This window comes from Pinus tabuliformis, chromosome 6, assembly GCF_031772625.1.
Source record: "Pinus tabuliformis cultivar Carrire ecotype Pingquan chromosome 6, CPIR1, whole genome shotgun sequence".
In the NCBI taxonomy this organism is placed as follows: Eukaryota; Viridiplantae; Streptophyta; class Pinopsida; order Pinales; family Pinaceae; genus Pinus; species Pinus tabuliformis.
In genome coordinates this window covers 870280342-870296333 of record NC_142292.1, presented here as the reverse complement: position 1 = coordinate 870296333, position 15992 = coordinate 870280342, and the positions used below count along the sequence as shown (strand labels likewise).

The window sequence follows — 15992 nt, the reverse complement described above, 5'->3', positions numbered from 1 at the left end:
TAAATCTGATCTCTCGTTAAACCTGGCTTTAAATAAAGCAAATGAACTCAGATCGTCTTTTAATACTAGAAAATCAAAACCTATCTTCTTTTATGTATATCGTGGCTTTAAAATTGGAGAATACAATCCAGGATCGATTTAATCCTGAAAATTAGAATTGGGTGTAAACTAGCAAATCAAAGTTATCAAATCTATCTTTTGAAGCCCTTTTGGTTTCTTAATGTGTATTGAAAAACAGATCTTCAGTTCGTGATTGATCTGTGCAGTCATGAAGCCTTCACCCGCTTCCTCTTTGATTTCCCCTCACCAAAAGCTTTGATACCTTGTTATGAAACCAAACATCTAAAGATACCAAGAACACAAGTGAAAACCTGTGAAAGAGAAATACCTCTTGGATATCAAATGAAGAGAGCAACTGTCTCTTTATAGCAAAGGAATAACATAAACCTGAGATACATAAACCTTGAAATGACTTGAACGTACTTTAAGTCATCATACAACAGTAAGCATAAATTAAACTAAGTTATGAAGTGACTTTTGATTATGCCTGAATCTAAAGTCTTGATGACCATTACAAACTTTAACACTGTAAGAGCAGAAAGGCAGTGAGAGTTTGTTCTGCGTACTTGACATGAAGAGATAATAGTATTGCTCATGAATAACAGTTTCAAAAACAATATTCGAGGCACTTGTAAAGAATCAAAGCCTAATCGTGCCTGTGATCATATCTGCAAGCTTCTTAACCTTTAGAATGAAAGGGTGTAAACTTCCTTATTCAACAGGAAATAATATATGTCCATGACATACGAGGTTGGTTTAAGCTCTTTTGTTTTGATTCTTTTTGAAGTTTTTGATATTCTGAGATATATTTTGATTTTGAAGTTCTTTTAGATATATTCAGTCTTCATCTTGCATTCTCTTCCAAAATTCCTATGCAAATTTTAGCACTGAGTGATGACAGTGGCTTTACGTTTGGCAACTTATGTATGTCACATTTTTCAGTTACCAGACACGGGAGTAGTTAAATGCGTTTCCTAGCTATAAAACTTAGAAGTTATGGTTTTTAAAGTATGTCTAATATATGTTTATTTCAGGTGAAGTAGCATTTTCAGATAGACTTTTATTTCTGATATGGCTTTGTATTTGATCACTTATTCAACTTCTTGCCTTGTTTACAGGGTTCCACCATCTATGTGGGATCCTTTTCCCAAATGCAAGCAGATCAAGAGGTTCAAAGAGCTCAGCATCAGATTGTTTACCCAGTATCTTTGGCCCTGTCTTGGCAATGACAATTGGTGTAGGATTTGCTACTGCTAGTACAGCATCTAACATGGCTTTTGCTGAAGCCAACAACGTATGTCAACAAATCTTCTTATACATGAGGAAATTTGCAATTTTGCACCTCATTGATATATTCTTTTCCATGTCTTTCACTTCCCAACAACCTTTGGTTTTAAGAGTAAATTGCATCTGTTCTTGTCAATTAGAAGTGTGAACTAGACAATGGACATTGTTGCTCTAGGGTCCATTGACGAGATTGTAAAATGTCATACATCAATTTGGTTATTGCTTTCCTTTTTAGAGGTAGTTTATTTTCCTTTCTCTTGGTACTTTTTCACACTGATGTGATTTCTTGTTTGCCTAGAATGAGCACCATGGCACTATTAATGCGGATGCAGAATCCTTCTCTACAGAAAATGGCGTGGACATGGAAAATGTTGTCCGTCATGAGCGTGAGAGATTAATGGAGCGGTTAAAAAAATTAGATACTCAAGGGGTCATCCTTCCCTCTTTCACTGTCGCTGCTAAAGGTCAACAGGTAGATGCATTTGGCAATATTTGTTCTTGATTTATCCACACAATAATGTCACAATAGTAAGAAACCATGCAAAAGAGCTACTATTGCTCTCATCTTTATGTATCTTTTCTATGTAAGGACTATTAATTCCTTTAAAGCAGTTGATATAATTCCTTGCTTTATATTTCATTTATATAATTTTTGAAATCGTTGATCTTGTTGAGCAGGCCGTTATTGTTTCACTTACATACTGTCGACCCTGAATTCAATGCTTGTGCTTATATTGGGGTTTTTAGACTTCTGAATTGGTTATTGTTATTCTTTCCTGTTTAGACGTTAGAGATTATATGGATGTTGGATAATGGATTCCGTTGTGAGTTGAAGGCTTGTTTGCATATTCTCTGTAGCTTTTAGGTTTTAAATTAAAGTTGATGCCGTGTTGTTAGAATCAAGCACATCAACAACAAAATATCATTCTACAGGATTATAAATGAGGCAAGAATGATAAATTTGTTGCAAGAAAGATAATAATAATACTGCTAAGAAGAAGAGAGTGCATTTTTTTGTCCAAGAAAAAAATCGTACTTTCTATTTCAGTGAAAAATGGGAAGTACATTCTAAAGGTGGAATGACCACGTGAGAAGACAGAGAAGACGCTCTAAAGTCCCACAATGTCTTTCCACTGAATTTTGCTTCTGGACTTCTAGTTCCCAGGTGTTCCAAAACAGATCCAAAAATTGCAGAAAAAGTAGACATCAACCAAAAGGATTATGAAAGAGAGATAGGATCCATAGTCCAGAAACCTAAAGGATCATATTCTGATGAGTAATAATGGTATTTTCCTTGAACTCCTCCAGAAAGTAGGAGAGTGGCTGAAGAAGAAGCCCACCTTTTGAGAGATTGTCTGCCACACAGTTATGCTCCCAGAAAATATGAGAATATGAATTATCCTGGAAAAGTCCCGGGACCTCTTTTAACCCCTGGGCAATGTGAACTAAACCAAAGTTCCTTATCTGTGCCTTTTTTTGCATCCAAAGAATAACAGGTTTTGAATCCCCAAAGATCTGCAGTCTGCAGACATTTTTTGACTTCTGAGATTTAAAAGAGCAAACCATGCTCTGAGCTCACCCAGATTATTAGTACCGGGACCAATGTCTGCTTTCCTGTGAAAATAGTGACTGCCAGACATATATGAAGCAAAACCAATCCACAAATGCAATCTGTGTCCTAACATGCACTGTCAAAAATTAAAATAGCCCCATTGATAGTGCAGGTTTATGTTTGGGGCTACAGATGCTTCTGGCCAAAATATTAGTTGGATTGGAATTTTTAACAAAAGACAAAGCCTGAGCTGCCACCAGTGAAATCAGACTCTCAGAGTGTTGTTGTCACCAAAAATCCTTTTGTTGCATGCAATCCATGTCCCTCACACCACCACCAATGGGATCATTATGTACTTTTAAGTGAGGGCCTCTCAAAGAATGAACAGAAGCATTCTTCAACAGATGCTTGGTCCTAAAGACCATTGATGTTGATATGAATCAACACCTTTTCCCAAACCTGTCTGGTGTATCTGCAATTAACAAACAGATGATCACAATCTTCATCCTCTTCACAACATAATGCATAAATACCAGGTCCAGAGAATCCCCTTCTTTGAAGTATGTTCCATGTTAAGACCCGATTTTTAAGTATAAGCCAAAATAAAAGTGAGCTTTTGAGAGCGGCCTTGACCTTCCAGAGTATTTTATACCACCATACATTACCATTCGGATCTATCTCCAACGATGAGAGATAACCCAGCCAAGCAGTGTATTGCCCACCATAAGTATTACAGACCCAAACTAATTCATCATCACCATCCCCAAATTTGATGTGAGCAGATTCAAGTTGTCTTATAGAGTGTTTCCATGGGTCATGCCACTTGTCATCAAGATCCAAATTGACTGCCGAAGACCAACCTTGTCGCCATATGGATGTGCAGTCTCCCCTAGCTATTTTGTTGAGTGTATAGAGGCCTCTTTCCTGAAGATATCCTACAAGGTCTTGTGGCAGAAATATGTCTTGATTGCACCCAGCAATCGCATCCTTCCCAATGCGAACCAAAGAGCCAGATCTGACATGCCATGCCAAATGTTTACCGATAATTGGAAAAGAGCGAGAAATTGCCCTCCACTGGTTTGATACATTATTAGTTATCTTGTGACGAGTTTGGATCCACTTCTAGAAGAAGAGAGTGCATACAAGAAATATATATTATAGAGGCAATATTTATATGAGTGCAATAATATTACGGCTCCTATACTTCCCATGACCTATTATTTCCATTTCTTGCACATACACATGTAACATAGATTTGTCCACATCTTATTCTGTCATCTTGTGGACTGTTTGTTTTTATCAAAGGAGAGAGAATAAGAAAAAGAGAGTGATGTAAGAAATTAATTATAGTCAACACTGATTGGGCATGATGTGAGAATTCCAATACAAAATCCTAGTGCAACAACTGGTATTATTTCACCTAATTGTTAATTAATTTAACAAATTTTCAGCTACGATAAATATTAAAATAAACACATTGCAACCTTCACAAATAAAATACTGCGGAAAAATAAAATGCTGGAAACTGAGAAATGCTAGGGGACACACATAAAATTAACACAATTATTTTTGGACAAAAGTCCCCGGAAAAACCTAACTTGGGAAAATTGATGCAACAGCTGAGGGTTTTATTATTATGCAGTAGTGAGAAATTATGAGTACTACTGGATGCCGAAATATGACAATCCTATAGAGAAGAACATTGGCAAAAATCTAGTGAATAATTTCCTCACCCCACATGCAAACCCTGACACAACTTGCCTTCAGAAACTCAACCCTTTGACCCTCTGCGTCACCCTCTGCGTAGTCTGCTTGATGTCAAGCCTATGATTGGTCTCTGATGAAGTCATTCTACCCTTTGCTGGCTGGAGAAATGCTTCTCTGACACTCTGGGACTCCTTCCCAGCCTCTGGAACTGAAGACGTCTTTCCCTCTCAGCAAATTGAACTTGCCTCTAGAAGCTGCTGCACAGCCCCCGCGTCAACTTCTTTGTGGCTCTTTTGCCTCTCTGCAAATGCACTCACTGGATCTGTAATACTTCCTCCAGCCTCACTATCGTTGCCCCCCACACACGGCTTCGATCTCTAGCTCTCTCTGGCAATTGACTACTGCTACTCTGGGAATCGATTTGCCAAGAAATCGAATTGCTCAAGTGTACTCTCCATCACCACATCGACCTCCTCTTATAATCCTTCGTTGGAGCACCAACGACCAAGATTAAAACTTAATCAATGGCTAGGATCATCTTTGGATCGATCTGTGTGAGTTTCTAGATGATTCTCGCCTTGACTTAATTAACACTGATTAATTAACCATATTCCCTAAGTCTATACTTAGGAAATATTTAAAAACTGGTTAATAATCTAATTAAATCATTTCTAAGTGGAATTTTTAGAAAGGATTTCTGGGTTTTGGAGATCTCATGTATTCTAGCGTCTCCACCAAATTTCGTGGCTAGAATACATCTGATGCTACAAAAACTAACACTTTCTCTTAGTGAGGAATGTATTCTAGTGCTACACTCCCTGCCACAACACCTTGTTTCTACATCCTCTCTTGTCACATTGTTGATGTCTGGCCATACTGCCCACCAAACACTGCGCAACTATGATATATGTTGCATTTGTGTGGCCGATGACACTACCATACTATGGCCAACACTGCATCTGCACTGCAACTCCCTCTCATCTGTTGCTGCTGCGATTGCAACATCTGCAACCAACATATTGAATCAACTGTGATCAGTATGATGCATCTGTCTCCCTAGTCTCCAACTGCTACTAGCATCTGCACTGTCACTGAAGAATCTGTGTTGTTGCTGACTTTGCACTGTGCTAGCTGCATCGCTGGCAACTCTATAAAGTGCTCCCCAATATCTGATTGCTACTAGTCTCTGCAACTGTCACTCAGGCATCTGACTGCATCAACTGTCACTGATCCATCCTGCTATTGAATACGTGGGCCCCCGTAGCCAGGTAATGATCCATGAGGTGGACTCCTCAAGGATCCTACCCAATTGTAGGACTCAGGGGCTACAACACCAAGTCACCCCACCTCACTCCTGGAGGTATATCGACAAACATAACGAAGTCTTCCTCCAGCCTAGAGGAAAGCCTATCGATCTTTGTTGAAGTTGCATATTGGGCCTGCTACTCCTCCTTGTCCTTCTTCTTGAGAGGAAACTAGGTATTGTAGTGACCAAGCTCACCACACCTAAAGCACTTGACCTTTAACAGGTCCTTCTTCTTCTTACTTTGCCCCCTCGCCCCTGATTGGGACCGTTAGATGCGAGTGCCACATTCTCCTCCTTCATCGGCTTTGATCCGCTGTTGCTACTCCCACTGATGGAGCTGTTTAATAGAGCTTGCCTCAATTCCTTCTGCTGTAGATCGGGCCACATTCTTTCCCAGTCTGGTAGCCTATCTCTGCCCAATATTCTTTGGACAAAAACCTACCAATCCTCTGGGATGCTATTGACTGCCAATTGCACTAACTTTGTGGATTGAGGCGCTGCCCCAACACCTGACAACTGGTATTTGACCTCCTGAATTCTGGTAAGGTAGGGGTCTATGCCTTCCCCTTTCTGCATCCGGATGAGTCTCAACTTCTCCTCTAGGTACATCTTCCGCTGCTTGGAAGTACCCTGGTATAACGTGGAGAGAGCATCCCACATTTGTTGGGCAGTATCTTTGCCAGCTATATGTGAGACAATATGATCCCAAACTCCATCTAGGGTCAACTACTGCGCTCGCACCATCTCTTTCTTGTATTCTTTCTGCTGATCTGCATCCTGGAGAACCGCCACTACAACATCAATGTAGGCTTTCAGGCCATATTCATCTAGAAGGAAGGAAATCCTTGCCTTCTAGATGACATAGTTGGAAGCTCCATCCTACTTGTCTTGATCACGAAGCCCAACAATGGCCATCTCAACGAATTGTCGAAAACTTCCTGCTTTCTTCTGCTCGACTGTTGCTCTGCTACTCGCACTGCCTTCTGGAGTGAGAAAATCTGTTCACAACTACTGCCGATTTGCAAGGAAAATCAAACTTCTTGAGACTAGAATTTCCTTGAGGAAAAAATTCTCTTTGTGTGTGCTCTTCTCTCTTCCACCCCGACGCTGGTTTTGCTTCAGCGTACTATTGCAAAACCCCTGCGTCCAGCTAGAGATCTTCCCAATGAAAGCACTGAGCTGCTCCCTCCGCCTCTAGAATCACTCAATATGGAAGGATTGAATTTTTTTTGCCCCTCAGAAAAACGAGCCTCCTCAAGCAACTTGGCCTCCCCGCAAAAATTACTGCGCTGCCCTTGGGAATTTCGGCCTGCTGCCCTTGTTGATCAGCAAAATTCATTTCATTCGTTTCTGAGCTCTCCAGCTGATCAACTACACTGTGATACCATGTGAGAATTCCAATACAAAATCCTATTGCAACAACTAGTATTATTTCTCCTAATTGTTAATTAATTTAAGAATTTATCTGCTACGACAAATATCGAAATAAAGAGACTGCAACCTTCACAAATAAAATACTGTGGAAAATTAAAACGCTGGAAACTGAGAAATGCTAGCACACACACATAAAATTAACACAATTATTTTTGGACAAAAGTCCTCCAAAAAACCCAACTTGGGAAAACTGGTGCAGCAGCTGAGGGTTTTATTGTTATGCAACAGTGAGAAATTCTGAGTATAACTAGATGCTGAAATTTGGAAATCCTACAGAAAAAATACTGGCAAAAATCTAGTGAGGAATTTCCTCACCCCACAGGCAAACCCCTACACAACTTGCCTTCAAAAACTCATCCCTTTGACCCTCTGTGTCAGCCTCTGTGTTGCTTTGCGCAGTCTGCTTGATGTCAAGCCTCTGATTGGTCTCTGATGAAGTCGTTTTGCCCTCTGCTGGATGGAAAAATGCTTCTTCGACACTCTGGGACTCCTTCCCGGCCTTTGGAACTGAAGATGTCTTTCCCTCTCAACAAATCGAACTTGCCTCTAGAAGCTACTGCACAACCCCTACGTCAGCTTCTTTGTGGCTCTTCTGCCTCTCTGCAAATGCACTCACTAGATCTGGAATACTTTCACCAGCCTCACTATCTTTGCCCCTCTCACACGACTTCGATCTCTAGCTCTCTCTGGCGACTGACTGCTACTATTGAAACCGATCTGCGAAAAAATCGAGCTGCTCATGTGTCCTCTCCATCACCACATCGATCTCCTCTTATAATCCTCTGTTGGAACACCAACGACCAAGATTAAAACTTAATCAATGCCTAGGATCATCTCTGGCTCGATCCGTGTAAGTGTCTAGATGATTTTCGCATTGACTTAATTAATACTGATTAATTAATCATTTTCCCTAAATTTAGACTTGAGAAATATTTAAAAACTGTTTAATAATCTAATTAAGTCATTTCTAGGCGGAATTTTCAGAAACGATTTCTGGGTTTTGGAGATCTTGTGTATTCTAGCCGCTCCACCAACTAGAACACATCCGATGCTACAAAAACTAACACATTACCCTTAGTGTGCCTTGCCTTAACTTGTATATATTTCATATGATATGTACTCATTTCATCTTCACTTCTATGGAGTATTAATTGTTTTTCCATTATGGATATCTTTCTATGCCTTCGTGACATATCTTGTGGTAGTCATGGGATGCCACGAGCATCCATAAGAAATGGATATCTTTTTATGCCTTTGTAACGTACATTGCGGTAATCATGGGATGCCATAGGTATTCATACGAAAAAGCAAAATGCCTTGTAGTCCAAAGGAACAACTAAATACATAATAAATATGAAGATACAAGGAATAGTGATATGCACTAAGTCTAGCATATGTATAGGACATAAGATATATGACTATTCTAAAATACATAATCCTAGGTAATAATTATGTATATAAATAATATAAATTAGGTATATTAGATACCCTCTAATGTAGGGAGGCTTAGTCCTTGAGGTGCAAGAGGAAACAGGACAAAAAAATTGTTGACACTTAGTGATATAGTGTTGCATTATAGAAGCATCTATCTGTCATAGGTCAACTGCTATCAAAAATATCTATTGGTAGGATTCTTGGATTATAATTTTTTATTATTATCCCAAGTATGTCTTTGGAAAGTGGTTGTATTAGAATTTCGATCGTTTGAAATTTAAACATTGTTGAGAAATCACTAGGGAAACAATTAAGGTTGATTTCTCTTTACTTTGATAATTGCTTGTGATTATATGTTGGCTTCTTATTACTTTTGTTATGTTCATTTCATCAAGCAATTACCAAAACCATAAACTATGAAGATCACAAAAAACAATGAACACAAGATATAGGCTCGAAGCTAGGGCAAAACCCCTCTAAGGGGAAAACCAAGTAAATTCTTCTCTTCTTATAGAATCAAATCAAAGTGATAATTCCAAGACCCAAACACCAAGACCAAGACCTCCCACAAGACCCAAGTCAGCCCTTTCTCCAACAAGTCAAAGTCAACTCTGGTCAATGCCTTCAAAACTTGGTGAAACTATAGTTTTCGGCCCTTGCAACTAGATTTGCAACTTCAACCCCTCCAACTGCTTCAGAATTTCACATGTGTGAGAGAATTAGGGTATATTTATTCCTCCTTTGACCTTCACTCTCTCTCCTTTGAATTTTGCTTTTTCTTCTTGACTTTTTTGTTGGTTTTCTCTCTCTTCTTGGCACAAAAATCGAACTTGCTTGAGATGCTCCAAATGAGGACAAGTTGCACTGTATTTATAGTCTGGATCACCAGTGATAGTGTGAGCTATATCTCACTCATCCCTTCGTTAGTCAGATTTTCTATATTGGATAGCCAACAAGGCATCCAAAGATTGTATTAAGAAATTACTGCTTAATAATACAAACCCTCAACTATTGCATCGATTTTCCCACATTGGGTTTTTTCGGGGACATTGGTCCAAAAATAACAGTGTCACTTGTGTGTTATTTCTTTCTTGCTCAGATTCTTGTTTCTGCATATTAATTTAATTAGTGGAGGTTGTAGTGTATTGGTTTCGATATTTACTATAGAACACAGTAAATAATTTGTTCAGTTATTTGACAAATAGAAGAAACTTAATCAGTTGCTGCAGTAGAAATTTGGGTCTTCCAAATTTTCACATGGTATTAGAGTGCAGGTGAAGCAAGGGAGTAGATCGGAAGAGCCAGCACTAAAGAGGAGGAGGAAGGTCAAAGTGCTGCGTAGGCAGCAAATCGAATCCCCAGAGGGATTGCACAATTCAAGCGAGGAGGGCAAGATTTTTGTGAAGATCTCTCTCTGAGTGAGTCAGTAGAGAGGTAAGATTTCCAAATCGAAATTTGTCAGCGGCAGAGGAAACAACGCAGCAGAAGCTTTAGCCCAGAGCAATTTCTGGTGAGACGTAGTTTTTTGCAGCAGTTGTTGGGGCAGAAAAACATCATAAGAGAGGAGACACTATTTTGATGGAATTCTTCCTCAGAGGACTTCCAACCAAGAAGTTCAAATTCTCATTTGCTGAGAAGAGGAGAGAGGAGGTAGTTCGAGATTTTTGTTGGCAGAGATGGCAACTAACGGGTTGAGAGGTCAAGATCGATTGGATGGAGCATCCAACTATGTGATCTGGAAGGTTAGGATCTCATGCCTTCTGGATGAGCATGATCTCAAGATGTACGTTGATAGTGTGGTAGATGTTCCTATTGATCCTCGATGGAGTGAGGGATCACGTTGTATGTCACATTGCTGGCAAAGGGACAACCAAAGAGATGTGGGATGCCTTGGCTATGCTATATCAAGGATCTTCCGAGCAGCGAAAGATGTACTTGGAGGAGAAGCTGAGATCAGCTAGGATGGAGAAAGGGGAACACATTGATTTGTTCCTGTCAAAGCTTCAGGAAGTCCGAGATCAGTTGGCAGCTGTAGGATCAACACCTCAACCTACAGAAATGGTGAGGTTGGCCCTGAATTCAGTTTCAGAAGAATGGCAAGTGTTTGTCCAGAGTATCTTGGGCAGAGAGAAATTGTTGGATTGGGAAGGAATGTGGGCCGCTCTTTAGCAGGAAGAGATGAGGCGAGACTTAGTCAAGTGCAAACTTGATGGCAGTAGCAATAGTGGGACGAAGCCCAAGGGGGAGGAATAGAATGCAGTCCTTGCATCAAAGGGGCAGTAGGAGCAGCACAGAAAGAAGGATGTCTCAAAGATCAAATGTTTTCAGTGTGGTGAACTTGGTCACTATGCTACGCAGTGTCCTCTCAAGAAGAAGGACGAGGATGCGAAACATGATTTGTAGGCTACAACCACAAAGATCGAGGAAGAGGAGTTTGCCATGATTGCTCAGATACCTCCAGGGGAGAGGTGGGGTGATCTAGTACTGTAGTTCGAAAGAACTATAGATGGGTAGGATCCTTGAGGAGTCCACCTCTTAGATCAATACCTTGCTATGGGAGCCCATATCAGAAGTAGCAGGATGGACCGGGTCAGTTGATGCAAAGGAGTGTCGGAGTGACAGTTGCAGTGGCTAGGAGCGCCAGAATCTGAGTAGTGCAGAGCTAGTGTTGGCAACAATGTAGTTGGCACAGAGCAGAGTTAGCAGCAACGCATTCGCTTCAGTGGCAATGCAGAGACTAACAGAAGTCAGAACTCCAACAACAGATGCATCATACTGAACACCTGTTCAGTAATTTTGGATGCTTTTCTGTTGCTGATGCAGTAGCAACAACAGTTAGAGAAGGTTGTAGTGCAGATGAAGCGTTGGCAGTGGCAGGGCTAGCAGTGACACAGATGTATCACTTACAAGGGTTGCAGTACAGATGCAGTGTTGGCAGTGGTAGGGTCAGCAATAGTACAAATGCAACAGTTGCGCAATAGTTGATGGGTAGCGATGTCAGACATCAACAGTGCAGAGGGAGATGTTACATAGTTAGAGTGATGCTTCAACAGGTTGCATTACTAGAGCACATTCCTCGCTAAGAGGGAGTGTTGATTTCTGGTAGCATTGGATGTGCTTTAAGTCTTAAAATTTGCAGGGAGGCTTGGATACATGTATTCTAGAATACCCAGAAATTGTTTTGGGAAATTCCACTTGGAGAAGGTTTTATTAAAATAATTAATTATTTTTAATGGGTGGCTAAGTCTAAACATTGGAAATTAAAACAATTAAAGGGTATTAATCAAACTGGGGGTGAAATTTCTGGAAGAAGACGAGGCAATGGCCATAGACGCCTCATAGCGGACCATACTTGATTGTTAAGGGCATAGTAATACTTCAAACTGGTATCACCTTCAAATATCTAACTAGACCAAGTCCCGTAAAAGTGTTCCCTGCCTTTGCAGAGGTGGCTAGGTAATCGACCCTATTAGGTGCTTCCATCCTCTAAGGTGAGGTGACATTTCCAAGGACAACCCCTAAATTCATAAGTGTTAATGACTATAGGTGGCAGCGAAGGGGAATGACTTCATGCCTAAGTGCCATGGCTAGGGGACCAACTGATGGAGGTCCATATCTTGAATGTATAGATGTAATGGAGGGAGCAATTTGGAGGCATGAGTTACCCCTTTCCTTGCCCTGCTTTTTCCACCTCTCTAGTACGCCTTTTAGTTCTTTTTGATAATGCATTTATATGGAGCATAGCTCAAGAGTCCAAGTTTGTTTTTTATGATATAGCATTTATTACCCCTTAATGATGAGTTGGTTTCTTGCTCATTAGGGTTGGGACATGCTAGGGTTCCTTATGATGAGATGGAGCATCAAATGCTCAGGAACGAGGTGATGGCTAACAAGCGGGGTAGAGCTCATGCTAGGCTTTTGTCCACACGCTAATTATGTCCCAACCATCTTTCACATTCTAACTTTTCCTTTTATTTTTTGTGGCCATCTTATGCTTTTATCTTTCTTGTAGCTGCATCAACCTCCAGGGCAAAGTTTTTCGTCCCTACTCAAGGATGTGAATATATAAGTGCCAAATCTCAATGAACCAATGACAATTAACCTGAAGGATAGATATGGTATCAAGGGAATGATAAAATGTTAAGTATGGAATGGTTATGGACATGCTACTTCAATCAAAGTTTCCCAATTAGTGCCCCTCCTAATACCCTAAGGCCTTAAAGGAGGTCCCATTAGACTAGGTCTAAAGGCTTACCCCCCCTGGTAAGGTGAGAGAACAAGTTTACAGTCAAGATCGGTCAATTATCTAGATCAACCCCTTATCAATGTTAGAATATGTTAATTTTAGGTAACAACGGTATGTTCTATGCTTAAGAGCAATTTACTTCAATTTCTTTATTAGCCCAATATCAATATTTAGTTTAGGAATCACATTAGCATGATAGTAAAATGCAGATAGAACATAAACATAAATAGTAGAAGGCAAGCTGAGACAAGAGGACATAAGATGTGGCACTAGCCAGGGACAAACCCCAATGTGGGGAAACCCTTGATCAATTCTTCTTATATTCTTTAATTGTTCAGCAGAGAGAGATAGTACAAATTTACAAATTTGATAATTTATGACAACAACAAAAAAAGCCCTAACCAGAAAAGTCCATGTTGGTCAAACAGGGAAAAATTCTTCCTCTAAGCATCTCGGTCAAACCCAGTCAACTTCGGCCTCCAACAACAAACCCAAACAATCTGAAAAAGTCTAGTCAAACTATGGCCAGATCTAGGGCAGTCAACGCTGGTCAAATGGGAGGTCAAATCACCTTGATTTCAGTGCCCAGATCTGTGACCTGCCAAGGAGAAGATACCTCACCAAATTTGTAGTCAAATGAAGGTCAACGTCGGTCAATGCAGCCCAAAATAGCAGCCTTTTGAAATTCGGTCAAACTAGTCAACGCAACCAAACAAAAAACGTCCTCTTCATTTCGCACGTGCGAGAGATAGCTGCCCAGATTAGCATACCCAAACAAGTGAGGAGAGAGAGATGTGAGAAGATGAGATGATGATGAAATGACTTAAGGTCTCCTCCTTTTATATGCAACGTTGAGGATGCGCTGGGGGTTTGAATGTCTGTTTTGCTTGCTGGCCGACCTTGACAATTTGTCAATAATACAAATAAATTCATATCTTCATTTTTACATATCGGAATCGGATGATCTTTAGATCAATCCTACACCTCTTGGAGAGAGGAATCCAAGAAAAATATCAGCTGCCATAAATAAGATGACCCATGTGGAGTTTGGCCCTAGTTGCCAATTTTAACACTCCCTCTCAACTAGGGAGAACTCCATCTGCTAATCCATCTGCCAGTCGGTACTATCTCTACCATCAATGCACTGCTCTGCTCTGCTCTGCTGAACTATGAAGAAGAAGAAGTGATCGAGAATGTATCATACCATTCTCTATTGACCCGAAGTCAGTGCCAGATAAAAGAGAGTGTCTCATACCACTTTTACTGACCTGAAGTCAGTTCCAATCAAAAGAGAGTGTGTCATACCACTCTTACTGACCCGAAGTCAGTTCCAAATGATCCTAGATCAATATCGGTCATCCTAGAATAGGGAGTACAGTGGTACATGATGCGTCCATCAATAGTACTATGGTCCCTATCCTCATTTCCCTCCTCATTGGCCAAATCAGAGGTACTTCCCATGAGTGCCAGATTGCATGGGTAGGATGTCTCAGCAGGAGAAGGATGAACCACTCATCATGCCTACATGTCGCCACGGGGTATCACAGGGGAAGGCTGAACCACTCACCCTGTACACAACAAACCACTAGGGGAAGGCTGAACCACTCACCCTATGGTTGCTCATTGCTCCAAGAAGTACCCCAAGCCCCCTGGAGCTCCCAGAGCTCAATGCCCATATCATACAGGACCCTCATAAGAGGGTCTCTCCACGACTCCAAGTCGTTCTCGGAAGATCAAGAACTTGACCTTCCCGAGGGGCTTTGTCAGAATATCAACGACTTGATCATTAGCCCCAATGTGATGGAGCCTTATTGCTCCTCGTTGTACCATATCCTAGATGAAGTGGTATCTGATATCCATATGCTTGGAGCGATCACGGAATACGGGATTCTCTGATAATCGGATCCCACTCTAGTTGTCGCAGAGGATCACGGTGGTATCCAACACATGTCCAAACAACGCACTGAAGAGCTTCCTCAACCAGACAACTTCACAGGAAGCCATACTAGTAGCTATGTATTCGACCTGAGTGGTGCTCAAGGCAACCGATTTCTGCTTCCTGCTCATCCAGGATATCGAAGCAGAATCCAAAGAAAAACAACATCCAGAAGTGCTCTTGCGATCCACCACACTGCCAACCCAATCAACCTCAAAATAATCATGCAGCCTCACATCTCCGGCAGTGTATCTCAGTCCATGAGTGATTGTGCCCCTAAGATATCTCAGAAGATTCTTGGCACCAATCCAATGTATATGATGAGGCTCAACCATATATTGGCTCAACGTATTACTTGCAAAACATATGTCCGGACAGGAGTTCACCAAGAACATCAACTCTCCTATGAGTTGATGATACTCAGAGGCATTTCCAAATTCAGGTCCAAGAGCACTACCACATAACTTCTTGAAGTTAAGTTCCATCGGGGTAGTCACAGGCTTGCAGTCCATCATTCCAAATCTTTCCAACATCTTCACAATATATTTTCCTTGAGATAGGAAAATTTCTCCTGGCTTTTGCCAGACTTCCAACTCTAGGAAGTAGTGCATCAGTCTTAGGTCCTTCATCTCAAATTTAGAAGCCAACTCCCTCTTACATTTGTGAATGAGAGGGTCTGCATCTGTCAGAAAGAGGTCATCCACATAAAGTACTAGTATGAGAGGTTTATCATCTTCAACCTTAAAGTAAAGGTTCAAATCGACTTCACTTCTAGTGAATCTCAGGTTCATTAGATAGCTATCGATCCTCTCATACCAAGCCCGGGTTGCTTGCTTCAAGCCATAGAGAGCCTTCTTCAACTTGCATACATGAGATTCCCGACCATGAACCTCAAACCCCTCGGGTTGTTCCATATAGACTTCCTCTTTGATCGAAGCATGCAAGAAGGTGGTCTTGACATCTATTTGATGTAGGTTCCATCCTTGCGAGGCAGCAAGGGCTATGATTGAGCGGAGAGTGGTGTATCGGG

General features: G+C 40.9%; 1 protein-coding gene across 3 annotated transcripts in view; it reads left to right on the top strand.

The window, feature by feature from the left end:
- Positions 1-15992, top strand: part of LOC149261654 (P-loop containing nucleoside triphosphate hydrolases superfamily protein) — a 407150-nt gene that overhangs the window by 85597 nt on the left and 305561 nt on the right. For all 3 annotated transcript variants that reach the window (XM_089422575.1, XM_089422571.1, XM_089422565.1), the window contains exons 2-3: positions 1179-1354; positions 1646-1819. In XM_089422575.1, the coding sequence (XP_089278701.1) occupies positions 1179-1354; positions 1646-1819 (350 nt within the window). The remainder of the gene's footprint in view (positions 1-1178; positions 1355-1645; positions 1820-15992) is intronic.